We start from the raw sequence: 27,759 nt of genomic DNA, 5'->3' as shown, positions 1-27,759 counted from the left end.
ACACACAGCTGGAGTGACCCGTGCGTGACAGCGGGTGGCTGCTGCATCGGGTTACTGGGGCACGATGCCACCTCCTTGCAGGGCTTGCAGCGCTGTGACGCACCACTGCAGCAGCTGCACCCTTCTTGGGGCCCAGTGTGGGATGGCTGGCGCCGGACCATTGATGCGGGGGTCAGGTGTACGGCTGCTCTCCCAGTGTCGGGCTACTGGGGTGCAGGGCTACCGGGGTGTGTGGTTCCCGCTGGCCCCACGCACTGGCCGGGTCACGGGTGGGCGGTGCGCGCTCGCCGGCGCCCGGCCCTTTGCAGTCGGTGCCTGGGCGCGACGGGCCGGGGCGGCGCCGGCAGCGGGGCCGGGCTGGAGCCGGCAAAGGGCTGGAGCCGGGGCCGCGTAGCGTCGTGAGCGGGACCCGGCTGGAGCCGGGGCCGCGCCGGGAGCGAGCAGCGCAGGTGAGCGCCGAGCTGGGGCCGGGGGAACGCGGCTGGGGACGGGAGCGGGGCCCGGGGCAGGAGCCGCCGCCGCGCTGGGGCCACGGGCGCTGCGCATCCCCCGCCGCGGCCCCGGCAGTCTCGGCCCGGTTCCCGCGGATGCTGAGTACGCGTTCGGCTCCGGCGGAGGCTCGCTCGGTCCTGCGTCTGTGTGCTGCTTGCAGCGAATCCGCTGGGGCTCCGTGAGCTTCTCAAGGCAAGGCGTTTCTGTTCTGTGCTCTATGGACCCGAGTGTTGTAAGGCTCGGCAGCCGGCAAGGCGGATGGAGATTGATCCGCTTTGGGGCCAGCCCTTGCCGTGTCTTCCCCCGCAGCGATAGAGGTGCTGGCAGCCGGGCTCCTCACGGGTTCCGGCGGGTGATGGCAGCGGTCGGCCTTTTCTTGTCCAGGAATTGGAAGGTAGTCACTCGTGTCATCTGCTAATGAACCCCCACGGGGTGCTGGAGGGGTCTCGTCCTTGCCTTTACCCGGGAGGTTTGGATCCTGGAACCTTGTGACTGCGATTAAAGTCACCCAGATTCCTGGGTGCTTGGCAACATCTGGTCATCTGTACCTTTGGAGTTGTGCTGCCCAGGGTAGTTGCTCTGGTTGCTCTGTATGTTTCTCTGGTGGGTTAGCTTTGGGCTGTAGGTTTTGGCAGGGCATGATGAAGTCCTTCAAGAGCATGGTGGGCTGTACATGTTCAAGATGAGAACCTGAAAATAAAAAGTTGAATGTGGTTTGGGAGGGTCACTAGAAATGCAGTGGCTTGGTTTTTGTTTTCATCAGCAAGATGCATGTGGGTTTCTGCAACTGCCCACTCATGGGAGCAGTCGAAAAAGACTAATTTCAGCAATTTCTTCAGCTAGATGCTTTTATTTATCCCAACTTCCTCCAACTCCCAGGCTGTGTCCGTTGTTAGCAGTAATACCAGCAAGATACAAATCACTGTGCCGGCACTGAAGAATTGTGCTATCCTTCATGAGATACTCTTGTGCACATGAGAAAACTGGTACAGAGAGGAGTCGGTTTGAAGTTAGGCACCACCAAACAAGCTGTCAGGGTTGGGAATGGAACTTGGCAAGTTTTCAGTTTTCACTCTCTTGCTTTCACCCCTAAATACATTGTTTCCCACTGGATGCTTCCTCAGACGGCACCGAAAGCGTGGTTGACTGACTGTGAATTTGCCTAAAAGGCTGTTTGAAAGTTTTCCCCAGAGAAAGGTTCTCTTGCTTTTCCAACTGCTTGATGTTCCTGTCTCTCTGCAGTGATACTGTTTTACTTTCAGAAGGAGGTATGGCTTTACAGTTCCATTTCTCTAGTTACTTTACCTGAGTTCCTTTCTCTCTCCCTCCCTCTGGCTATTATTTGTGGTTGGATCTAAGCTCCTGCTGAGTTGGAGTGATGGTGTATCACTGATGCTCTTTCCCTGTAGCTCTGGAGCTGGGAGCCCCACGGAACTGCAGCCTGTTGTTATCACTTGTGTGTACATTCTGCTTTCCTATCTCTTCCCTTACTGACAACCCCTTTCATCATCAGCCCTGCACACAAACAAGGTTAGCTCCAGTTCAGATTACATTAGTGTAGTTCTGCTTCCCATTGCTTTTCTCTGTGAGCCTGTTTTGGAGGGGGTTGTGTGCAAGGTGGGCATTGAGCAATGTAAATGCTCAAGGTAAAGGAGGCTTATGAAATACAGGGAAGGACACAAACTAAGGGATTCTTTGAATCCAGCAGTTGTTCAAAGCCTGAGTCTTTAGTTTCCACATGGCTAGAACACTCTTTGGAAGGTGGAAAAAGCCATGGTTCTCTGCTGACATCTTGATGCACAGAAGATGCAGGTTTATATCAGCTCCCCTGGTAGGGAAGGGGGTGCTATGTAGTGTTTTGGAGGATTCAGGAGTTAGATGCCCTTAGTTTCATCCCTTCCCCAGGTACCCTGGGCAGATTCCATTGTGGGCTGTACACATACATGTAATAGTTTGTGTAAGCAAAGAAAGGAGTAACAGTGATTAATCAGGCCTTAGAACTCTCTTAATAAAGGGCATTATCAAACCAGTGGAACTGTGTGTCTGCTGTCTAGAGCTGGATGAACAATGAACTGCTGTTGGAAGAATGAATGAATCAGTGCAGGGGGTTGTGTGGCAGGATATGAGAGATCAAATCTGTCCTCCAAGATGATGCTAGCAGGTATTTGGAAGGCAACAAAGCCATTCTTCTGGCATAAAAGGCTGCTGCCAGCTGAATGCCCAGGCTCAGAGTCACTCTTGGCAGCCTGCAGGGCATGGCTGCAAGTTGTCAGCCCAGCTTGTCATGGATCCTGTAGGCTGGCCAGAGCGTTCGATCTGATCTGCTGCGGTGAAGATCCCTGCCCAGCTGGGGTGAGTGGGGCACCCCAGCAGACACTTGCACCTCTGCAGGCTGGCAGTCCCTCAGGCTGTTTCTAGCACCTCTCACCAGTGTGTGCTCATATTCAGATGAGTAAAGAGCCAGGTGGTCAATACTTGTCAGCAGGCAGAGCTGCAAAGGTCAATCTTACTGTGAGCTTCTTTGGTTTGCATTCTCATCACAGGACTGGGGCCTGAATCAGGATTTTTTTGTTGTGCCACAAGGGAGGCAGGTGCAGCACGTTATTTTGGGTGATTAAGTGGCTGGCACTTGGGTCTGAGTATCTACCTAGCCCTGGAAGAAGGAACTCCCCTACAAGACTCCCACATTCAGGCACAGTTCACATGCTTAGGGGAGTTTTCCCAGCCCGTTCTTGGAGGGGAATTTGTGGGTTAATTTCACAGCCTGTCAATAGCTAAATGACTTGCCCACAGTGTACAACAGTCCTGTTTTACCCCCATCAAGCAGCCACTTTTAGAACACTCACTGAAATGGATCTCTGCCTGTGAAATCTTAGGCTTGGTTCAGATCTGCCAGGTGTGTTGATTGTGGTGAAGGCACATCAAGCACCTGTGCAGGTGAAAATTTTCATGGTCTCCTCCCCAACAAAGTTGATACCTGCAATAAAAGTGGCTTCCTGCTGTCTCCCACTCAACACACATCACCCCTGAGCTCTGTGCCACTCGTTTCTTATAAATTTGCAAGGTATTTTTGTAGCTCTGGGGTTTGGTAATAGTGTCATCTGTGGGCGTTGGAGCTTCCGTGTCTGTCTGATGCTGCAGCCTCAGAGGTTTGTGGAACACTGCTCCATGTGTGAGTTTGCAAGCTTGCTGCTTTTTCCTCTCTTTCAATAGCTGTTGTATGTTGTAAACACCAGAGCTGTGGTTGGTAAGCTTCAGAAGAGGAGGTTTGTGTGGTTTATGTTTACTTCTGGGTTGATGCATAGCCACTGGCTGAGTCCAACCGTGTCTGTTACCATCTGCATAAATTTACCTTTATGCAAAACTGTTGCCCAGGGGGTGTGAACTCAAAATGTGTCACCTGCCATTGCTGATGTTGTGCCTGAGCTGGTTAGACAGCACCCAGTGACGCTGGGGTTTATGTCCTGGCAGGCTGGTGCATGGACTAGTCCCATGTGCACATCAGCTCTGCCTTGCCTGTCTCTCCTCTTTGGAGAGATGCACGTTTATGACCTTTGCATTGATCGATTAATCACAGAATGATTTGGGTTGGAAAGGACTTTAAAGGTCATCTAGTTCCAACCACCCTGCCATGGGCAGGGGCACCTTCCAGCAGACCAGGTTGCTCAAGGCCTTGTCCCAGCTGGCTTTGAACACCTCCAGGGAGGGGGCACCCAATAATGCAAGAGGGTGAAGCAGTCTGTAGCTTTCCTGCAGATTAATGAGTTCAGGTAAAGAGAGGAGAGGAAATGAAGGAGTTGTCTTCATCTGAAACCTGGAGTTTTGTCTCATGATTATTTTGGTCCAGATGGTACATATCATGGGGTAGGTTTTTAGGTCAGGCTTGTGTACAAGTAGTCCAGGAGGAAAACTACTGCCTGAGATGGATGAGGAGGTATTTGAGACCCTGTGGTTTCCTCAAATGTTCTGTCCATTCCTCTAGTTCAGGGGATACCTGAAGTTCACAGAGTAATATACTTAGCCCTCACAAGGGCCAAGACTTTACCTTGTGTCTACATGTCACTGTGACTTGGTTGGCCACCCAAACAGATCAGCTGGCTGAGGTGTATTTCTCTCAGTGTGCCCCAGCTATAGACTAAGAGCTTTGTGTTCTGGTTGTCTGTTCTGTTGCTTGGGCAGCAGTGTACCTGCCTTGCACTTGAAATGAGGTTTGGAAGGTTGTGGGAGTTGTGGAGGAAGAAGCGTTGTAGGAAGATGTAGGTGGGGGAATGTGGAAGGGTTCTAGCAAAGTGTTTTGTGGTATATTGCAGGAGGAAAGAATAAGGGCCGGGGGTGTCTTATGGTAGAAAGTGGGTGGCAGTAAGCTGGAGTCTCTGATAGCTTCTGTACCTGCTTGAGGTTGGTTCTGTGGCTTTGCATCCCACTAAAACACAAACTTTTGTCTCACCCTTGCTTGCCCTAGCTCTGAGAAGCGTGCAGGTTGTGCAGTAGATTAATTTCTGTCCAGCGTGGATTGATTAACTTGAACCTCAGGCTAGCAGGTCAGAACACTACCATCACATGGGATTTTTAGCAATAATCTGTCTGCCCACCAGGGTGAAAGTCTGAGGTGATGCTGGGGCTTCTAAAAATCAACAGCTGCCAGGGGGAATCTTTATATAAAGACTGCAGTGAAGTGTCTCTCAGACAACCCTGGTAGCATAAACCCTGATCAAAAGGAGCGATGCTGCATTTGGCTGTTCACAAAGGGTAGACTGACCCTGAGAAAAGGGAACTGTAACTCACCCAGATAGTGCAAGCAAGGTTACAGCCTGGAGAACTCTCTCCCAGGTTCCCAGGACAAAAGGGAAGATGACAGTGGGGTGGTGCAGAGTAAAAACTGTCACACTGAATCAGATGTAAGGTCCAGCTAGTGGAGCATTCTGGATTTAGCAATGGAAGGGAGAGAGGATTGGTAAACAAAGTGTTGGAGGGAGTGCAAGACCAGAGTTACTCTGCGTGACACATCCATCCTAGGCTCTGTTGGAGAAATCCCTCTACACTGGGAGATCATCAGTGAGTTTGGGAAGACATAAGATATTGTGCAACTCAAACTTGACATTGTAATGCTGATAGCTTAGGTGGGTGCTTCATGTCTCTTGGGATGTGACACCAGCTAGAAATCCTCAGCAGACAGAGGCAGTTCAGCCATTGCTGTGTCTTCCATCTGTGCTGGTCAGTAGGGTGGTGATAGTTGGCTGCTTTTGTTGCCTTTGGGAGAGGCTGAGGTAGCTGATACTCTAGAAACTGGCAGGGTTTGTTGTTAATGGGCAGAGGAGGAGGCCAGCTTGTTTTGCTTTATTCAAACTTGTGAACCTTGTCTCCTCCCCCTTTCTCTTCCCTCCCTCTTGAGGCACATGGGGTTGTGGTCTCTGTATCCGGTCTCTGTGCGCTGAGGAAGCAGGACAGATAAAACACAGCTCATACTTCTGGGAATCCTCACCTCGCTGCTGCTGGGGAAGTGGTGTGCTCCCAGGCACTGCCAGATAAGATGCTGGGCTCCTTGTCATGCTGAAGTGTAGGACTGGCTCATGAGAAGCTGCCAGCAGGACTTCATGATTTGGGAGATCTAGTCCTCAGCAGCATGTTGCTCAGCCTCTTCCTAAGTTTGTACATTGTCTGACAGCTGCAAAGCCACATTTCAAGTTGTGAATGAGCAATTTTTTTGCTGGTTTCATGGGCTGAGGACAAGTGGTACTGATAGAGCTGCTTAGGGTACGTGCAGGGCTGGATTTGGAACCAATAACAGGGCAGACTGGTAGGAGGCTGAAGCCACAGCTTCCCCAGCAGCTGCGAGCCACGGCTAGGTGAGCACCCTCCAGGCTGCGCTGCTGGCACGTGTCTCTGCTGACCTGGTGGAAGGACTCTGGTACGTGAGAGGGAATTCAGGTGAGCTGGTTTCTCTGCTGAGGTGGTTGAAGGGAGTTGGAGCCACTTTTCTATCTCTCACTAGGAGCTAATGGGAACAGTTCCAAGTTCTCCCTGCACATGGGGACCCCACACTCTGTCATCTGTGGAGGAAACTGGAGTTTTACACTGCTGTAGTACTTTGCTTGTAGACAAATCACAGAATGTTAGGGGTTGAAAGGGACCTCTGGAGATTATTTAGTCCAACCCCCCTGCCAGAAAAAGATCACCCAGAGCAGGTTGCACAGGATGGTGTCCAGGCAGGTTTGGAATGACATATGGATGGAGCATGAGGGCTTCTCTGCTTTTGATGTTTGTGTCTTTAAGAAAGGAAACTTACAACAAGCTTCTGCTGAATGCCTTTCGGTTTAGCTGTGCTTCCACACAGCACTTTGTACCTGATAGCCTTCAGATTCCTTTTCTTTGGATGTACTGAGCATAAACTGTAGAGCCTGCCAAGTGAGAGGATGCCAGTGGAATTAACAAACCTGTTTTCATAGAATCACAGAATTGTTTCGGTTGGAAAAGACCTTTGAGATCATCGAGTCCAACCAGTATCTGACTCTACAATTTTGATTGTCTCAGCCTTAGATTTCCTTTTATTCTGTAATTGTGAAGGGAGGGATACACAATGGAGTGTTGTGTTTGTGTGTATAGAAATGCTTGTGTGCTCAGAACCAATAACACCTCTTTCTCCCTCTTGCAGACTGGAACTGAGCTCTGGAAAAACAAGGTGGAGCTTGGAGCATGTGGCCTGAGGATTGCCTTACCAAGCCGGGGTAGGGATGGACTCATTGTTTCTGTTGGCTGCTTGGTTGTAGATGAGCTATGAGGACAAGTGCCTTTGTTCTCATGAGAAGATAATTGTTTAATTTCTTTGTCCAGCATAGGTGTTCATCCCAGTATAGGAAAGATTAGGAAAAGGTGGTACTGAGGTAGGAGCAAATGCTATAGCAAGAACACCTGTGTGGTTTAAAGGCACTGGACTGGAAAGCTGGCTAAAGTGCATGTTTTCCTGGGTTGTGAGGATCTGCTAACCTCACTTTCTTTGGGTTCTTTTGCACATGAACTTTCTGCAGAGCCCAGCACAGGTCTGAGGATATATTATGTAGTCAACAGCAACAGACACTTTGCCTTTTTTCTTGCAGGTGGTAGCTGAGAAGTGAGCAGGATGCCCCCAGGCATTTACTGCCCTACGGAATTCTGGTCCAAGGGGGAAAACCAAAACATCCAGGTGGACTTTCTACTGCCCACAGGCATATACTTAAACCTCTCTGTGTCCTGCAATGCCAGCTTGGGCACCATCAAGCAGGTAACAACCTTATGCCAGTCTTTATGTGAAGTCTCCTGGAATGAGGAGTCTGTTCTTGGGGAGTACCTGAGGAAGCAGGTTGGATCTTAACTGCGTGCAAGTTTGGTTCCTTCTGTGTTGCTCTGAGGTGGTTGCTTGTGCTTCACTCTGAGAGCATCTCCTTTGTGACAGCCTCTCAATCCACTAAACCCATGTCTAGCCCCTGAGACTGCCAGAAACAGGGTGCTGTTGGGGTCAGGCTCAATTCTCTGGATGCCTGTCCAGCCTTGGTTGGTGAGAGTAACTATGGAGTGAGGGCAGATCTGAGATGGCCACCTAGGGCTTGTGGATTGTGTGAGAAGCAGCCAGTGAGTGCAGGCCCAGGAATGGTGTGAGGAGGTTTGGCTGGGCATTGCCTTCACTGAATGGTGAGGCTGTAGGGTGATGGTAAGAGGAAGAGGATGTTCTGCCAGTGCAGTGGCAATTTCACCCTGCTGTTGTTCTGGCCCAGGTGGTGTGGAAGCATGCTCAGTATGAGCCCCTCTATCATATGCTCAGTGACCCCGACTCCTACGTCTTCACCTGCATCAACCAGACCGCAGAACAGCAAGAGCTGGAGGACGAGCAGCGGCGGCTTTGTGACATCCAGCCCTTCCTGCCTGTGCTGCGGCTCGTGGCTCGAGAAGGAGACAGAGTCAAGAAGGTTATTAACTCCCAGATCAGCCTGCTCATTGGAAAAGGTCAGTTCTCCCAGCACTGCTCTCACCAGCAGTGTGCAGGCTGCTGGCTGTAGGTGAAAGGTGCTTCTGTCCCAGACAGCCTTGCTGTGTGTGGAATAGTGATGGAGCCCTGCTCACGCAGGTGGTGAGTTGGCCAGGTTGGTCTCCGGTGGGTCTGGTGAGGGAACTGTGTGTGCAGACACAAGGAGGATGATCTTTCCCGCTTGCAGAGGGCTGTGGTAATGGAGTGGGTGCTATTGTATGATAAGTGATTACCAGGAGCTTGGGCTGACTTCTCCTTTGGGCTGAATACTAAGCACATGTGCAGGGAGATTGTTTCACAGACACTTGGTTATCAAAGGCTCATTTCCCCATTGGGTGCAGGTGCTCATTTTGCCTTTCTTTCTTACTCCCTGCTTAGGTCTGCATGAGTTTGACTCTGTGCAGGATCCAGAGGTGAACGATTTCCGCACCAAAATGTGCCAGTTCTGTGAGGAGAGAGCAGCAAAGCGGCAGCAGCTCAGCTGGGCAGCTTGGATGGAGTACAACTTTCCCTTGCAGCTGGAGCCTATGGCCAAAGGCCTTGGGACTGGCCCTCTGCATATCCCCACCAAGAACATTTTTGTCAACATCAAGTTTCAGTCTGGCGGGGTAAAGCACAAGCTCTTCTGTGCTGATGTGTAACTGATTTGTGCTTTCCCTTTGGGAGCCTTTGGGCATTTGGAGACAGGACAATGTGTGTGTGGACAGCGTTTCCACGTGTTCAGTCTTCATTCTCCAGAGTCTTTTGCCTGTGGAGATGGTTGGGAGGGATCCTCTGAGCCTCCAACCAAGGGAGGGGACTTCCTGACCATGCATTTGGTGTACTGGTTAGCTGGTGGCTCAGGTTGCTGCTTGCATGTATGGGGGAAAGCTGTTTGGGTAGGAGAGGAGCACAGAATCCAACACGTGCCTTTAATTTTGAAGCCCAAGAGCCTGCTCAGCTCCTGCTCAGCAAACACTGCTTGCAGGCATTGGTTTGTGTGGCCCATGGGTCCCTGTTCTTGCCTGCTACCTTTGGTTAGTGTTATTTTTGCATGTTGTGCCAGGGCATGAAGCAGGAGGGACAAGGGCCTTGCAGAGCAGTATGTTTGAGCATGGTGCCTTGCTGGTGGAATGGCATTGGGAAGATTTTAATGACTAGCAAGCACATAAACTGGTGATTCTGCTTAAACTGGACTTGAAGTTCCTGCTTTCCAGCCTTGTGCTTACACTGCTGAAACAAGCTGCTGCCCCATTTGGCAAGCATCCCTGTTTATTTGCTTGTGTGTGTGTGATTCTGCCTTCCTGTCACCTACTGTCAGCAGCAGGAGTGTTGTTACCTATCTGCTGAGCTACTGCTATTCCTTGTGCCCATTTCAGCCCTTTGCTGTCATTTGACAGTGTGTGCTGTGTTGTTGGGATTGCAGGAGAGCTTCACTTTCCAGATCTCCCCAAGGGAGTTCCCCATCACATTGATGAGCTGTGCTATCAAGAAGCAGGCTACTGTCTTCCGCCATGAGACAGTGGAGAACCCTGAGGACTATACCCTGCAGGTCAATGGGAAATGTGAATATCTCTATGGGAACTACCCCCTGTACCAGTTCCAGGTGAGCCTGTGTCTTGTTTTGTCAATGAGTCTGTGCCCATACGGCCTCCTCTTGCTGGGAGGGTGGAGTGAGATGTGTTATCCTTTAGCCAGGGTGCTGCTTAGGGCAAGGGGTGCTTCCAGGAACCTAACAGATCCTTATCTTCTGGGGGGATAGTGATCTAAGCCTGTCCCTGGGTACCAAGTGCTGTGTAAATGCATTTATAGACTATAATTCTGTTTGCTTGCATGGTGAGCTAGGGGTTCTCTTCCTGAAAGCTGGACAAGTAATTCCATAGCCTATATTCCTCTGGCAGGGAAAGCTGCTGCTGGGAGTGCTGAATCCCTCTGTGTTTTCTCTTAATGCAGCTATTTGAGTCTGTTGATGAAATGCCAGCTATAAAAGGCACTTCATATTCTCAGTCCTGGCAACATGAGTCTAGTGAGTTGTAGGTTTATAAAGCAAGGGTTGCTGTGTCCTCTCCTCTCTCTTTCCACCTGTTTCTGCTTCATCCAGTTCTGATTTGCCTGACTGTCTTTGGCTGCTTGGCTGTTTGACCCCTGCTGACTCTCTCCTCTTTGCAGTATATTCGCAGCTGCCTGCACCGTGGCCTCACGCCTCACCTGACCATGGTCCATTCCTCCACTATCATTGCTATGAGAGATGAGCAAACCAACTGCATTGCCAGCCCCCCAAAGATGGTTGCCAAGCCTCCCCCACTCCCTAAGAAAAAGGTAAAAGGGGACAGTGACCCAGCAGGGTCACCCTCAACTCATTCACTGATGGAGACGCTGATCTTGTCTGGGAAGAGCAGCTGCTTCTCCTTGCCTCTCTCAGGACAGGTTCCTAACCAGGGTCCACAAGCTGGGAATTTGCAGTCAGCCTTCCAGCTGCCTCCACAGCTTCCCTGGTTGTCACAGCCTTTGTGCTGCCCACCTGCTCTGCAGTGATTTGTTTTTTTTTTACCAAAAAGCACATGATGAGAGATGAAGTTCAGGGCTGCGTTGAGAAGTCTGTTTCCTGTGTTCCTGATCCCAGCCCTTCTCTTTTTCTAGCCGAACTATGGTTCCCTCTGGTCTTTGGAGCAGTCTTTTTACATTGAGCTGGTGCAAGGCAGTAAGGTCAATGCAGATGAGAGAATGAAGGTATGTACTGACTCACTTTGGGGTTTTGGTTTTGTTTTGACTTTCCTAGTAGCATCATCCTATTTGTGTGGTGAGGAGAGCAGAGGCTGACAGCTTGGTCTCACGTGATCCTTCATCATGCTTCATTCAGCCTTTGGGCAGTTTGTGAACTGCAGCACAACAGGAAGGGGAAGGGAACTTGCTAGCCAGCAGCTCAGCAGTGCTTTCTTAGAAACATTCCCCTGCAAAGGTTTCTGAGCAGCAGACAGGGCTGCTGCCCTGTGGTAACATAGCTTGATAGCAGTGTGGAAAGGCAGGGAAGCCTGGAAAAAAACAGAGGAGGGGAAATCCAGCTCTGAGAAGAGAGAATGGTGGAAGAGGTGGTGACTCGTAATGTGAAGACAGAATGCAGCAAAGCCCTGGGATTTTTGAGGTCATGAAGGGGGAACAGGTGAATGAGAAAGGGAATAGTTGCTCTCAGGGAAAGGAAAGAGCCAGGGCAAGAATACATCATGGACACAGGTGGTCTGTTAGGCAAGGTTTGATAAAGGAACAGGCAGTGAAACAGCTCTGCCCAGTGCCTCATCATTTGCAGGGAGCTGCTTCTGGGGAAAACTCCTGTGGAGTAGTCAGCAATATTGGAACAGGGGGTAAAGCTGGGGGTGAGGCTGGCTTTTGGCTGTACAGTAATCTGGTAGGCTGCAAGAGGAGAGTAAAGAGACTGTAGGGCATCCTGTCAGGGGAGTGGATGTCCTTCCCTTCCTCTTCTAATCATGTCTTCAGCCAAGAAGGCCCCGTGGATTCATGGTGTTATCCTTTCTCCTTCCCACAGCTGGTGGTGCAGGCAGGTCTCTTCCATGGCAATGAGATGCTGTGCAAGACAGTCTCAAGTTCTGAAGTGAATGTATGCTCAGAGCCAGTGTGGAGGCAGAGGCTGGATTTTGATATCAACATCTGTGACCTTCCCCGCATGGCGCGGCTCTGCTTCGCGCTCTACGCGGTCATCGAGAAGGCCAAGAAGGCACGGTCCACCAAGAAGAAGTCCAAGAAAGCTGTAAGTAAAGCCAGGTTGGGGGCACAGGGCAGCATTCTGAACCAAAAGCCCTTTGCTTTCAGAAGACTTTACTAATAAAATTGCTTAGATCATGATGGCCAGAAACTGCTTCAGTAGGAACAGGGAAGTGAGGAAAGGTTGTTTAGAAGCTGATGTCTTGCCCAGAGAGACCAATAAGAAACATAACTGGCATCTGAATGCACATAAAGAGGAACCATTTGTTGGTGTCTCTCTTGCTGTTACACAACTTCCTTGTTTTGTAGTTGAGGTTAGAGCATCTTCTGTGGTGCAACTTCTTTCTAGTAAAGTCTTTCATGCAACCCCCCCTGTGGAGCAAATTAACAGCTAAGAAGGGGGAAGAACATGAGGAATGGAAACACTGGTTAGAGCAAAGCTTTAGGTGAGGTAAAATGAAAGTGCAGAATCTTCAAGATTACTGTTCAAATGCTGCAAACTGAGTGTAGAAAGTTCCTTTGGAGGCTCTTACTATTATGAGATCGCTTTGGAAGCTCTTGTTTGGAGCTTCTGAATCAAATGCAGTGGTATTTCTCCTTTTCCTCACCTCTATTCCAAAACGTTTAGCCCTTTCATAATTCAGTAACTAAAAGTAGAGCTAATTGCAGCCTTGAGTTGCTGGTTTGTAATTGAATTGCTGGTTTCCCATTGTTGTATCTTACACATGATGTTTGGAGCCCTTTGCACGTGAAAGGTTTTCTTTATGAGCAACAAATTCATTTGTTCCTCTGCAAATTACTGTTTCTGCATCCACAAACCCACTGTTGCCATGCTTTAAAGAGAGGTTTGGTGATGCCATCTTTACTAGAGCACAGAGAAATGTGGGGCTGATAAATGTGATCAGAGAAGATTTCAGTCATGGTTCTGTTAGCTCCTTTTGACTGCTGGGTGGTTCACTGAGCTTTGTTGTGTTGGCATCAGTAGGGATCTCGGTGCATTAAACAACAGGCAGCCCACAAGTCCTGCTTGTGTGGACCAATTTCTGGGTTGGGGACTTCAGACTGGAAACATTTTGAAGCCAACACCAGGATCAACATTTTATTGCTCTTTTTTTTTGTTTGGTGTTTTTTAAACTTAAGAATAGTAAAACTCCAACTCCTGCTGGAGGCTTTTGTTGGACAGAATATCTGATTCATCCACAGGCTGCGTTTTTGTGGTCACACTGAAATGATTTTCAGTTTTGAAGCAGTCAGAAGGAAATCTCACTCTCCTGATTGACACAAAAACACCAGCCTGGTTAGTTGAGTTGTTCAGAGGATCTTGGTCATTGTGTGTTCTGGTCCTGGGCAAAGGTGGATGCATTCTGGTGAGCCCTTCATGTAAAAACCACAATATTAGCTGGACCTGAGCTCTGCAGGAAGGGATTTTTCCACAGGGTTAGCTGTGAGTGAGGTGCCCAGATCTCATTTAAAATGCTTGGTAAGAGGAGGGTACAGTCAGGGTGCCCCCTGGTTTGTAGGTTTTGATTAATAATCTTTTTGCTTGCCTTGCTGACTGTACTCAGAGGTTAATTACATGCATGTTGTTTGTCTGTGCAGACTGTCCAGAGCAGATAGTAAACGATTTAGTCCCAGCTACCACAAAAACAGGCATGCTTGCAGACTGGGATGAGTCAGAGGGTTAGTGTCACCCAGAGGGTTGGCTTCCAGTGTTTTTCTAAGTCATGCAGGAGGTATTTCTGTCCTTACCATGCTGAATCGTTGCTTTGCTGGACCTGAATGGTCAAAAATCTTGCCTTGTGTTTTGGCAGGCTCTGTGCTGTGGTTTGCTGTCGCTGACTCTGTTAGAAAAGGTTATTGCTGGTGGTGGTGTTTTGTTTGGCTTTTCCCTGTGATCTAGAAGCTGATGTCTCAAATGGGATCTTACTGAAGACACTTAGCCTAATCAAATCAACTCAAAGCTTTATGAGGGGCCACTTGGAAAAGATTGATTTTGGCATGCTGGAGGAAAATGCTGGCTTTGCTCCCGCCTCTAAGGCCTTTGGTGTACATTTGGGGTGAGCCTCATGTGTTCTCTGGAAGGTCTCAGTGGAACAAGATGATGTCTCCCTGTGGTTCCCTTCAAGTACTCGTTAGTGGGTGCATCTCGCTGGAATTTTGCCTCATAGCTCCTTTGCAAGTCAGTTTCTGTACTAGCTTGCGTGTAAGGCTTGGCGTGTTCTGAGCAGCTGAGTGAAGTGCTGGTATTGCTGAAACTGTAGCATGAGGTAAACTGTTCCATTTGGGGAACCCGACAGCAGGAAATCTGAGGTCACTCATGGAATATGTCTGTCTGCTCTAGTGGCAGGGAACTGGGTTACAGCAGGGAGAGGAGTTTGCTTTCTTGGCCGTGTCTCAGTCACTTTATTGCTGGAGTCTCCCACCTCCGAAATGAGACTGGGTTGGACTTGAGGGATTTATTTTGGGGTGTGTGGTGGAGGACTGGCAGCATGAAGTTGGATTTCTCTAGTTTGTGTTCATTATTGTAGAAAGGAGCCAAGCCTTTTCTTCACATTATCAGATACATCTAGCACTTTGCCTGGTTTCTGAAGTTCTGTCTTCCCTGTTTCAAAATTAAGGTTCTTCTCCTCAAACTGTGAAATGTGTGTCACAGCTTCTTCAAATACCCTCGGGTCTGGAGTTGCAAGGCATTACCAGAAACTTAAGAGATTCTTCAGCTATGCAAAAGATGGGTGGGGAGCGTTTGGTGTCATTCAGCACTACCCAAAACACCCCAGGTTTTGATGCCATCTTGTACTCTGATTTCAGGAGAACTTAAAAGTCAAGCTAGCAGGGGTAGTTTATTTGCAGCACCCCCTTGGTGAGGGAGGGGGTGCCTACATACTCTTGAATGGGAAGTACCTGCCTGTAGCATTCTGTGTAGCACTTTGCAGACTTGGAAAAGATGAAGATTATAGAACTCCTTATTCCTACCTATTGTGAGGGCTTTGCTTTGCATGGGAATATCTCACTTCCTTGTTAATTCCTCTCTTCCCTTCTTCCAGCTTTTGCAGTCACAGTACCCAAATGAGCTTCTTCCTTTGCTTTTCAGGACTGTCCCATTGCCTGGGTGAATGTCATGCTCTTTGACTACAAGGACCAGCTGAAAACGGGGGAGTGCTGCTTGCACATGTGGTCCTCCTTTCCAGGTATGTCAGGAGATGGAGCTTCTGTATTGTGCTGTGTCTTGAGTTACTAGCACAAAGCCAGGAGACTCCCTGCATTCTGGCCACTAGTTGTAGGAGGGGCTGTATTACTTCAGATTGGCAGACCTGGTATGTTGTGATGGCATCTAGAGCCCTGCCACGATGAAGGCCTTGTTTTGCTCGGCATTAGATGTATGACGTGAAAGGTTGCTGCTGTCGTGCATGCTGCAGCTGTGAGAGGTCAGCAACATGAAGTGAGCTGCTCAGACTGAGGCCGTGTCCAGTGATGGAGCTGGGAGCCATCTGCTCTGCTTTCTGGAGCAAAGCTTCATAGGGTTTGTGGTGATGGGTTTATGTACTTTGCTTTCCAGATGAGAAAGGGGAGCTGCTGAACCCCATGGGCACTGTACAGTGCAACCCCAACACAGAAAGTGCAGCAGCCTTGGTCATCTGCTTCCCCAGCGTTGCTCCACACCCTGTGTACTACCCCTCATTTGAACAGGTAGGGAGCATGGACACTTCTGGGGGGCACAGAAACTCCCTGGGCAGGAGCACCCAGTGCCACTGTCTCTTGGGCAGCTGTTGACAGGGAGCACAAGCATGCTGTTGCTCAAAAATTGGACTTTTTTCTCTCTTAACGAGTGGACCTTAGAATGAATGCTGCTTCAGGCTGTGAATTCCTGAGGGGAAGCTGCTCTGAGATGAGCATTTGTTTAAAAAATGGGTTTAGCTGAGCTGCCTTCCCAATGCAGGCAGCATTAGGCTCTATAGGAAGGAAGAGGAATGAAAGGGGAAATGAGTGAAAGTAGACAGCCTCCTCCCTTTCAGCGCAGAGCGATAATGTGCTGTGTGGTGTGGGGATTTTCCATCTGTCATTGCAACTGGCCAGGCACTTGCAATGTGTGAGTGGAAGAAGAAATGTGCCTGTTACAGGGAAGAAAGGAGATCTGCTCTGCCAGGGACATACATGCACGCTCCCCGTGCTGCATGTTCTGGCTCAGCAGTGTGAACAGATTGTACTGGAGTGGAAGGTGGCCTGGGCAGTGCTGTCTGCTTGGCAAGCCCACACCAGCTCGAAGAATCTGGATTGGCTCCTCTTAGCCTGGAGCTGGGAGACCCAGAACCTCTGCTCTCAAATGGTATGGGTGTGTAGGTGTGCCCTTTTTGAGGGGAAAGGACTCATCCCTTCATCCCTGTCACTGTCATGGGAGAGGCTCTATGGCTTACATCTCTGAGCAGAGGGGTCCTGCTGAGTACATTACCTACCCTTGGGCTGTGAGAGGTGTGAGTCCCTTCTCCAGAGGTGGCAAATGACTGAAGTCTAACGCAGAATAAATGCCTGAAGTGGTGGTGAGCTGGAAGTAAATGAGAAGCCTTTCTCAGACTCTTTATTTGTGCCCTAGCTGCTGGAATTGGGGAGGAATGGAGAACAACCCCGTGCTGCACCGGAAGATCCTGAGGAGGTGAGTCTTCTGCCATCAGTTTTTTGTGAGGCTATGTGCAAGCCTGCTTTCACAGATCAAGTTATGTGCTTTCATCTTAACCCCCAGCCAGCTTTTTTCACCAAACTGGGTCATGCCCCAGACCTACAGGCTCTCTCTGGGCTGACCAAGTCCTCTGAGTTCAAACTGAACCTTGTGCATGCTCTTTCCTGTCATTCCCATGAGTAGAAGCAGCAGCTGAAGGAGATCCTGGAGCGCAGGAGCCACACTGAGCTGTACGAGCACGAGAAAGACCTGGTGTGGAAGATGAGATACGATATCCGTGACCAGTACCCACAAGCTTTGGCCAAGCTGCTCATCATCACCAAATGGAACAAGCATGAAGATGTTGCCCAGGTGAGGATGCTGGGCTTGGCACCTAGGACCCCATTACGATCCGTCTTTCAGTGTCTACATTCTTCCTGTGGTGTGGCTGAGAGGCCAGGTCTGGTTTAATTCATGGCAGGTTTAGGATCTGGATTGGTGATTTTTAACTGATAGTGAGAGACCAGCAGTGAATCTCTTCCACCAAGAGTATTAGACATCGGTTTGGGGTGGTGTCTGTGCTGCTCATCCCTCCTTACTTCTAGAGCTCTGATAGGACCTTCTAAAGGTCCCTTCTTGGTCTACATCATTATGCTGCAGAGGAGTGCTCTTCTCAAAGAGCTTATCCAATTTTTGCCTGTGGTACAGCAAATGTAACCCTGCTGTGGACTTGGATGGCTTCTCCTGTCAGCCTTGCTAGAAAGTTTGCAGACACCAGGTCAAAAACCATCAGGCCAAACTTGCTCTGGGGCATCTATAAATAGTGACACTCCCCTCAAAAAGGAGCTGCTCTTCCATCAGTGGGATTTTACACTTCTATCCATTGGCATGAAAACTCTTTTTTCCTATTTCCCCCTTACAGATGATTTCCTTGCTTCAGACCTGGCCAGAGCTGCCTGTCCTGAATGCCTTGGAGCTGCTGGATTTTAGCTTTCCTGACCGTTACGTTGGTTCCTTTGCTATCAACTCCCTGAAGAAGCTGACGTAAGGCACAGGGAGACGCAGAGCCCCTTCCCGTTTCTGTGCAGGGCTGTGAGCAAGGCGGACAGCCTTGTCGGTAACAGCTGTTGCAAGCACGTTTGTTGCAGTGCAGTGCACATTGTCTTCTCCTTTACCTTTCTGTCCACAGAGATCATGAATTGTTCCAGTACCTGCTGCAGCTCGTCCAGGTGCTTAAATATGAATCCTACTTAGACTGTGAATTAACCAAGTTCCTGCTGGACAGGGCATTATCCAACCGCAAGATTGGCCACTTCCTCTTCTGGCATCTGAGGTAGGGAGCAAACACTTAATGCTTTTCTCAGTAGTAAGTGAAGCCAGCAGTCACTGGTTTCCTTGGTGCTCTAGCAGGCTCATCTGTATCTATAGATGCCAGGGTATTTATTTACAGGCTGGTGGCTCTGCTTTAGCTGGTAGTGCCTTTCGTAATTTGCTTGCTGTGATTACCAAAACCCTGGAACTGCTGCTTTTGACTCTGGGAGACTGAAGAAGGGTTATTCCAGGGGAACACCACATCTTTGTTTGTTATTTTTCCTTCTGTTGCCGTTGTGGTGATGAGATTAGGTTCTATTTTCAGAATTTATATACACACACATATTGCCTGTGAGCTGAAATTTACTTTGGACATCCCTGGCCACCTGCCATTTCTGAGCCATAGGCTCTGAACTGTCCTTGCTTCTTAAGTAATGTTCTCAGGAGAGCTGTTAGAAATTTAGTCATCCAAAAGGATGTCTCATGACTTCAAGCACTGTTTTTTCTACATCACCTTCTGGGGTGGGTGCATCTGTTTTCCCTCCCTAGTACATAGAATCTAAACAGCAGCTAACATTCTGCACCCTCCTCTTGCCTCTCCTCTCTCCTCGTGCTGGCATAAATGGGATGAATGAATTAGTCACTCACTGCAGTGAGTCAGAATTGCTTTAACCTCCCTCCTTCCCCTAGGTCAGAAATGCATGTTCCTGCAGTTGCCTTGAGGTTTGGCCTGATCCTGGAAGCATACTGCAGAGGTAGCACCCACCATATGAAGGTTCTGATGAAACAGGTGAAAATTGCTTTTAGCCATAAGGTTAACTTCCCTCTTGCTTAGAGATGGTTCTTAGCTGCTTTGCTTTTCTAGCCTCATGTTATCATTAATACATATATATATATATATAGTACAACCCCCATCTTTTAACTGCTCTGTTGGTTTTGGCATAGCCTGTTAAGAGCTGGAGTTCCCCATCACATGTGGCTTTGCTCATCCCTTACTCACCCACACGTGCCCTGAACTACGCAGGGGATGGGGTTTAGTGGGAGCTGATCCCAACTGGCTGATTCAGTTGCTGTGTGGAAGTAATCCTGCTATTTACCCACTCCCTAATACATGTCTTTTGTCTTACCAATTATCACTGTACCCAGTTTGGAAGGGAGGGACTCATCTGACATCTAAGATGTGCCCCCAAACCAGTGCTGCTTCTGGTTTGGAGAGACTGTGGCACTACTGCACAACCAGGGCTCCCCAGAAGCACTGAAGAGAAGGGCTGTATGTCCTAGCGTCCCTTTTCTAGCCACTGCACCTCACGTCTTCCTTTGGTGCTTGCTAATGTGCATTATTCCTAGTGCAATCCATCTGTGCCCAGCAGAATATCCACCAGTTATGGATCTCCCTCAAGCACAGACTAAATTGGTTTTGTTGCAGTATGTGAAATTGCCAGAAGTCAGAGAGGGGAAGAGACACAACCAAGGTTTCTATTTCACAGTAGATTGTAAGAGGAGTTAAACTTTTCTCTAGGAATTCTCTACCTGATTCATCCCTCCCTTGTTTTCAGGGAGAAGCACTCAACAAGATGAAAGCTCTGAATGACTTTGTTAAAGTGAGTTCTCAGAAGGCCACCAAGCCTCAAACCAAGGAGATGATGCATGTGTGCATGAAGCAAGAAACCTATCTTGAAGCACTTTCCCACCTCCAGTCCCCCTTGAACCCCAACATTATCCTCGCTGAAGTCTGGTAAGGATGATTGCTGCATCTCTTAATTGGTGCTGCAGGCTCTGTGCAGCAGCAGAGCCAGGCTTCTGGTGGCCCCAAGGGCCTCCTTTCTCCTGGAAGTCACCAGATGCTGCTGAATGTGCATCTTAGCTGACCACTGGTTTTAATAGATAAAACCTTGATGGTATTACTTCTGCTTCCTCCAGTGTGGACCAGTGCACCTTTATGGACTCCAAGATGAAACCTTTATGGATTGTGTTTAATAATGAAGAGACAGGTGGAGGTGGAGTGGGCATTATTTTTAAGAATGGAGATGGTAAGTCTTTAAAGAATATATTTTCATAATAGTCTCAAATGTTTATTGTGGGGAGTGGCCTTAAATGCAGACCATTAAATTGGTGTTTGAATGAGGAACATCAAAGTGTTAAAGAGTTTTTTAACATTAAGCTGGAGATACAATAAAGTCTCCTCTGTATGTCACTTGCTGGCCTCTCCCTCAAGATCTTAGCACAGCAGCAGCTGGATACCCTTGCACAGTAAAAAGAAACCTGATATGAGGTCTGAAAGAGCTACAGCCACCCCAAGCTTTGTAGGGCTGGAGTGGCTGCTGCTCACTGTGTCCAGACAGATGCTTTCTAAAGTGCTACACTGACTACTCTAGGGAGAGCTTTGGTCAAGTGAAGTGTTCATGTCTCAGTGGAGGTGTCCAGTGTGGTGCCTTCAGACTGTTAACTGTTCTAGTAAATACTGCTCTGTGCTACTAGCTCAACCTGACCTAGAAGCCTGCTTCCAGGGGCAGAACAAGAGCCACTTGCAAGAGCACAAGAGGAGAAGAGAACAGGAGGTACTTATGACCCTTTTTTCCTTTGTAATGCTGCTCAGATCTTCGTCAGGACATGCTGACTCTCCAGATGATCCAGTTGATGGACATCCTGTGGAAGCAGGAAGGCCTGGACTTGAGGTGAGCAACGTGCACACAGTTACCCTGCTGCAGTGATGGAGGCCATTTTGTCTGCGAGTTTGTTTTGTCCCCAGCAGGTCTGTTTAGTATTCTGTGAGCAGCCAGACAGGCTTTGTGGTACTGAGGAGCAGATACGGAGTAGATGTTGGAGGAACAGACAGGGGAAAACTTAAGTCAACACAACCCAGTTCTGGGCAAGATTTCAGTGGAAGGGTTTCTTTCATCTCTGCAGGATGACCCCTTATGGCTGCCTCTCCACAGGAGACAAGACTGGCCTGATAGAGGTAGTGATGCATTCAGACACCATTGCCAACATCCAGCTGAACAAGAGCAACATGGTGGCCACAGCAGCCTTCAACAAGGATGCGCTGCTGAACTGGCTGAAGTCCAAGAACCCAGGGCAAGTGCCTTCCCTTTTACTCAGTGCTGCTTTACTGCTTCTTTCCCCCTAGAGATGTTTTTTTCTGCTTTGCCTAATTTTCCCCTTTGGTTAAGCATATCTGCATGCTGTCCAGCAATCTCTGTGGCTGCTTCTCTGCCTGGCACACTTGAAGGCATCACATAGATCTGTAGCATCTATTTCTTGAGCAGAAATTGAGGTGTCTGGGTTAGTGTTTGCAAGCTTTTTGAGAGCTTAAGGTAGCACTGTCCACAGGCTGGATTCTAAACCCTGCTCTTACTATGGGTCCTGTAATTTTCTCCACAGGTAGTCAGCATGGTGGCAGCTGGGAAAGGGGCAGAAAGGGTAATGCAAAACTGGGGGGTGAAAAAAGCAAGCAACACCAAAGCTGTGTAGCTTGTAGGTGTACTGCTGCTCACTCTGTATCCAGTAAATCAGTGTTCTGTGATGTAGGAGGACACCAACAGGAATCATTGCAGCAGCCCACTTTGTCTTTTGGGGCTGTGGAGATCTAGAAAGGAGTTAATTTAGTTGAGACTGAACCATTTTTGCTGAGACTGTGGACACAACCTTACCCAGATCTCCAGTTACTGACAGTTGGTAATGCAGCTGTGGTTGTGCAGCCTGTGGAGAGCACTGCAGAAATTCAGACATGGATCCTGTACCTTCCCTTGCAGCTTTGCATGGGGGAAGCTATAAGAACAACTTCCCCAGTGGTGAAGTACTGGTGTTCTAAGTGTCCCTGTTGTTCTCACCCTCTGCAGTGATGCCTTGGAACAAGCTATAGAGGAGTTCACTCTCTCCTGTGCTGGGTACTGCGTGGCCACCTACGTGCTGGGGATCGGCGACCGGCACAGCGACAACATCATGATCCGGGAGACTGGCCAGGTATGGGGACTCACTGGAAGAGGGGCAGGAGAGCTACTTAGCAATGGACAGGTACAGCCCAGAGCAATCCTACTAAGGAATTCACCTCACCTCCCAGCCCTGAGACAGACTGGACAAATACTCTCAGTAGCTTCTGTCATGAAGAGGGTAAATATTTTTATACCTTGAATTGCAATTCCATAAGCATGGCTGCAATCAGCTGCTGCTCTTGACACCCACTTAGGAATGTCAGTGGAGCAATTCATCTCTCTCATACCTAAAATTGTGTGCAGATGCACACTCAAGCACGTACTTATCAATCTGAAGACTCACTTGGCTTCAGCAGATCCCAAATCACTTGTAGTTGCTGGGTAAAATCCTCAGTGACTTCCCCAAGCTGATGTATTTATAGATTCCTCCTGGAAAAAACTGTTGGTTTATTTGTTTCACTTCAAAAATGAATGCAAATGATCACATTGTGATCATCAGTGTACTGTACTGAGTCCTTTGCTTCTCTGTTCCACAATAGCTGCCAGAGTTTCTCTCATACACTATTTGGAAGACAAAGGACAAAACTAGGAAAAAGAAACTCTTTACCTCAGCATTTTGTTAAAGGGAGAAGTCTGACCTAGCTTTCTTGTTTAAGCCTAAACCAACCCTGCACTGGGCAGTGCAACTACGTCTACTGCAGGTCCAGTGAGGTCAGCTGGTTGGTTAGTTAATACTTGAAGTAAGAAACTGTCTGCTGATGTTTTGAGCCTTATCTCCCAGGTATGTGCAGCTGCCTGTCTGCAACTCTATGTAGCCACCCTCCCTCTCCAGCTTATCCCCATAAATCAAGCAGAGAAACCTGGGAGTGCCTTTGGGGTCACAGCTAGGACAGGGACACTGTGTCACTTGCTAACAAGAGAGCACTGTCCCTCTGGGCTGTGACTGGCAGCAGCCCTTCTCTGAGTGCCTCTTCTCCCCATGAGAAGCTAGCTGCTGGGCAGGGAGCTCAGAGACCTTCCTCCGTTGTTTGTCCACCGGGGGGAGCTGATGCCCTGCGCTGGACAACCTTGGGTTTGGGTACCCAGAGCTGACAGCCACAGTGTGCCAGGCTCTGCACTGCATCCTCCTCCTTTGCACTGAGCTGGCTATGGAAAACAGAGCAAGTCAAAACACACAGCTCCTTGTTCTCAGTATCTTCTGCATTCAGGAACTGTGAAGAGATCAACTGATCAGCTGAAACAGATAACTATACTGAAAAGTTGTTAATTTTTTCCCCTTCTTTTCAGCTGTTCCATATTGATTTTGGTCACTTTTTGGGGAACTTCAAGACTAAATTTGGCATCAACAGAGAACGAGTTCCTTTCATCTTAACCTACGACTTCGTGCACGTCATCCAGCAAGGAAAAACCAACAACAATGAGAAGTTTGAAAGGTAAGTGGGAGCAGTTCAGCTTGCCTGGAGCTTTTTAAGCTCTGAATTCTCCGAGTGTATCTAGCCTACACCTGTCTCTACACACAAAAGAAATTATCATCCATCTATAATGGAGGTAAACCACAGCACAGAAAGTTCCACTTCAACATGAGCAAGAACTTTACTGTAAGGGTCATGGAGCACTGAACAGGCTCCCCAGAGAGGTTGTGGAATCTCCTTCTCTGGAGCCTTTCAAGACCTGTCTGGATGCATTCCTGTGTGACCTGTGCTAGATTCTACAGTCCTGCTCTGGCAGGGGGACTGGACTTCATCTCCAGAGGTCTCATCCAACCCATAACATCCTGTGATCTGTTCAAGATGGTGAAAGAGCTTGGTAGTCATCAGTGTAGCTAGCAGGGTTCACACTACAACATAGTTCTTGTACAGCTTGCAGCCTTCATTCCTTTGCCTCATCTTCCTTTCTGAACAGATTCAGGGGTTACTGTGAGAAGGCCTACATGATACTGCGGCGCCATGGCCTTCTCTTCCTGCACTTGTTTGCACTGATGAAAGCTGCTGGCCTGCCAGAACTCAGCTGCTCTAAAGACATTCAGTATCTAAAGGTAAGAGAATCAGAGCCCACATGGTTAAAACTGAATACCTGGTCTTGTAGTTCAGTGTGGAAGGGTCTGTCCTTAGAAACCAAGGACCTCTAAACATCATGAGTTGACAGCCAGTGTTCATGTGCAGGCCATCCGAAGTGCCGGATGTCGGTCCTCAGGAAGTAACTTCAGATTTCTCAGCAGAGAGGCAACAGGTACCTTGCAGAAGCAGCTTGCAGGCAAGGAGACAAAGCCCTTGGGGTGTTGATTCCTGTTTGCCTCTTAAATTGTAACAACCTAGCCCTGGCCACCTGAAAGACAGCAGCTCTGTACAAGAGCACTAAAGCCCCTGTTTCCCTGTGCCCAGTATGAGAGTAGGGTGTATGTGTTCATCAGAATGAAAAGACTTGTGCAGCTACAGTAACTGTTACAAATTAATGGCTACGCCTGCCTTACCTGGTGCTCCTTTCAATGGAGCAATTTCCTAGCAAGTAAACATCCTAGCAGGTGAGCAGTTAATAGCTCAGTTTGCTTTCAGTGAGGCCAGACTGATTTCTGCCTCTTACCTTCAGGATTCCCTAGCCCTTGGCAAAACAGATGAGGAGGCACTGAAGCACTTCAGACTCAAGTTTAATGAAGCCCTGCGAGAGAGCTGGAAAACCAAAGTGAACTGGCTGGCACACAACGTATCCAAAGACAACAGGCAGTAGAGCAGCAGCCTGCACCCTGCTCCCACAGAATGTAAAACCTGCACTGAGTCCAGCAGCTGCAGACAGGTTTGTAAAGACTGATGAATGTTGCTGTGCTGAAGATCCCCCACCTGTGCTCCCAGAGATCAGACATTCCTGCATGACTGAAAAATTGTTGGCCTGTCATCAGCTGCATAATCATCTCTGCTGTAGAGCTTCGGGGACAAGGGAGACATGAGGCAATAAAATTACTGCAAACAGTGAAAGGTAGGTAGGTACTGTGCCCCTGTCAATTTGTTAGGCTTCAACTACATCTTCTAGTGAAGAGTTCAGGCAGTTGTAACATCCTCCCAGTGTGTTAATGTGTATAGTTCTATTTTCTTGAAAATATAGCTGAACACTGAGAACCAACCACTCCTGTAGCTCCTGTACTATAGCCTGTCTTCTAGGTCCCCCTCACCGCAGCCCAGAGGCATTAACTCCACCATGTGACTGTTCTCTTACCTTGTTTCAGTGCACACCAAGGTAGGTCAGCTTAAATGCCCACTGAAGCCAGCCTGGACAGATGCATGTAGTCTACATTGTGACGGGGTAAGAACATCCATACTGTCCTCTTACTGCTACAGAGGCTGAAGTGTTCTGAAACTGAACTGGATAGTGCAGTCAAAAACCTGATGCCTGGCTTGGGCTGCCCACTGGGTTAGGTACTTTTGTTTGCTTTCCTATGTCAGACTGCAGCTGAGGCTCCAGCAGTTCCTGGGTTTGTTTGTTCTAAGCCTGGAAACTGCAAGATTGGCTTCTCAAAACTGGCCTGTAGCATTGGTTTCCACACGTCCCTCCTCCTGGGGTACATTAGAGGCAGGGTGCCACCTGGTTTCCCTGCAGTACCTGCATGCAGGGCCCTGGCCTACAGCTGCATCTCTGGGAAGCAACACTGGCAGTCCAATGTCAGTTGGGACAGATGGTACTGGTCTGTGCCCAAGTTCTTTGGCCAGTCTGCATTCCTGTGTGAGGATAGAGGGGTGCCAGGTTAACACTGAGGGGTTTCAGTGGTTAACACTGAAACACTTTACAGTAAGTTGCATCTCAAGTCTCATCTTCTTATGAATCTATTCCCTGTTCCTCTCCACTCTCTTCCTCCTTTCAACCACAGTACACAACTCCTGGCCTGTTGTTAGAGCTGGTGTGCAAAGACTGTGCCCATGAGGGGTTCAGCCAGGGAGCAAACCCTACTCATCTGTGCTGTTCCCTAAATCAGGACAAACTCTCTCCTCCAGCCTCACCCCCCTCCCCATGCTGCCTCTGCCTCCTTCCTGAGCAGAGTCTGCCCCACCTCCCACAAGGTGCTGTATTTCTACTCGTGTCATATTTTTGTCTCCAGCTGGTGTCCTCACCTGGCGAGCAGTTCTGAGCACTGCAGCTGCACAGGGACAGATGAACAGGAGCCACTGCTGCCACTCGGTGCCTCACACAGGGTAGAGCGAGGTGCACCAAGCAGGCTGCAGCCTGCAGCTCATGCTGGAAGATAGGTGGAGTGCTGTGGTTAGTACCTGCTTCCTTGAGCAGTTCCCTGCAGGGATTCCTTCCATTTTCCCCACATCAGGTTCCTCTGAGGTGCTGTCATTCCTCCTTTTTAAGGAAGAGCATGGGCTAATTTTCAAGACGCCCCTGAAGCTGGATGCTGTGTTTGCTCAGTAAGCCTTTAACTAGACTGAGCAAGTTTCTTTTCCTCCCAGAATGGTTTTTAAAACTCTTTTACTTACTCAGGTAGGTTAAAAAAATCCCAAAGCAGCAGGAAGTTCAGATCCTGTTCCTCAAGTGCCAACAGAGTTCTGCATTGGCAAAGGATGGGCAACTCTCATGAAAATTTACCTTTCAGGGCTGGTTCAAAATTCCCACCAACCCAGCGAGTTTAGAACACAGCCTAAGTGATTTGTTTTCAATACATCTTCCCTGTCCTGGGATACATTTGATAGGAATTTGGCATCCAGCACACCTTACACCTGACTTCTCCACCTCAACAGGACACAACAGTACTTTCTGGTGAGGATGGCAGAACACTGGAGCAGGCTGCCCAGGGAGGCTGTGGAGGGAGATACTCAAAACCCACCTCGATGCCCTCCTGTGCAGCCTGCCACAGGGTGACCCTGCCCTGTGCTGGCTGTTTAAATCCACCAGTTCAGAGGACAAGTTCAAATTCTTTTGTTGTTCACAACTAAGCTAACACTGCCCTCAGAAAGTAACTTCCACCCTATGTAGAAATGAAGAGCAGTTAGTACTGGGTTTGCTCAGTGAAGGGAATATGAAACACCTTTAAAAACCACCTTCCCTTGCCCCCTTTACAAACAGAACCTCAACCCTAAGTAGAGTTTCTTTTCATCACACTTCTTATGAAGTCTATTCTCTATGGCTCTGGAGGCATTCATATAAACCAGGTTGCCTGAGAGCATCTGGTACTAGAAGCAGCAAGTCTGTAGAAGACAATTCTTATTTTAACTTGAAATCACCCTGGGAGAGCCCCTTTTCTACACTGAATGTGAGGAAGAATTGGCCATGACATTTTGAGACAGGCTGGCACATACTGTGTGAGCCACAGTAACTGTAAGTAGCCCTGAAAAATGTTTGCAGCAAGTAACTGTTGTGGCTTTAAGTTCTGTGCTAGCTAGAACAGAGAGCTGGCTTCATGTCCTTCTGTGACTTTGCATCTGACAATAACACTAGGAAAAGAACAGGGGATAAATGTGCACAGACAGACCTGCAGGGACCAAAACACCCTCTCCACTGGAGCCAGCACTCTAGAGCTGCTGCTTCCAGAGGTTAAACCTAAAGAAACTTTCTCAAGTCTTTGAGTATTGCTGAGTTCTCTTCACTGTGCTAAACGTTACTTTCACTGCTGTGGTCCTTCAGTGTCTAGAGAACTGCAGAGAATGGTCTTAGGTTTCAAAGCCAGTCAGTCCATCCTTGCAGTACTGGGA

General features: G+C 48.7%; 1 protein-coding gene across 1 annotated transcript; it reads left to right on the top strand.

Annotated features, from left to right (window-relative positions):
• The first annotated feature begins 409 nt into the window (after positions 1 to 409).
• On the top strand, positions 410 to 27,182 carry PIK3CD (phosphatidylinositol-4,5-bisphosphate 3-kinase catalytic subunit delta). Its single transcript, XM_054175923.1, has 24 exons — positions 410 to 449; positions 7,145 to 7,217; positions 7,587 to 7,750; positions 8,241 to 8,469; positions 8,870 to 9,099; positions 9,897 to 10,076; positions 10,640 to 10,789; positions 11,111 to 11,200; positions 12,012 to 12,233; positions 15,279 to 15,375; positions 15,744 to 15,874; positions 16,776 to 16,835; positions 17,043 to 17,210; positions 17,761 to 17,882; positions 18,028 to 18,171; positions 18,840 to 18,939; positions 19,706 to 19,884; positions 20,070 to 20,179; positions 20,746 to 20,824; positions 21,057 to 21,224; positions 21,989 to 22,112; positions 23,369 to 23,514; positions 23,984 to 24,116; positions 24,668 to 27,182. Exons 3-24 carry the CDS (start codon positions 7,610 to 7,612, stop codon positions 24,803 to 24,805), a joined length of 3,141 nt encoding a protein of 1,046 aa, XP_054031898.1. The 5' UTR covers positions 410 to 449; positions 7,145 to 7,217; positions 7,587 to 7,609; the 3' UTR covers positions 24,806 to 27,182.
• The last annotated feature ends 577 nt before the right edge of the window (positions 27,183 to 27,759 follow it).

The sequence above is a fragment of the Dryobates pubescens genome, chromosome 33 (genome assembly GCF_014839835.1).
Source record: "Dryobates pubescens isolate bDryPub1 chromosome 33, bDryPub1.pri, whole genome shotgun sequence".
NCBI classification, from domain to species: Eukaryota; Metazoa; Chordata; class Aves; order Piciformes; family Picidae; genus Dryobates; species Dryobates pubescens.
Note: the sequence above shows the minus strand (reverse complement) of the source record. Positions and strands in the feature narration are given on the sequence as shown.

Coding starts and splice junctions, on each gene's coding strand:
- PIK3CD (XM_054175923.1), top strand. CDS start 7,610: ATGCCCCCAGGCATTTACTGCCCTACGGAATTCTGGTCCAAGGGGGAA. Junction 10,077..10,639: donor ACCCCCTGTACCAGTTCCAG/GTGAGCCTGTGT, acceptor TCCTCTTTGCAG/TATATTCGCAGCTGCCTGCA. Junction 22,113..23,368: donor TGATCCGGGAGACTGGCCAG/GTATGGGGACTC, acceptor CCTTCTTTTCAG/CTGTTCCATATTGATTTTGG.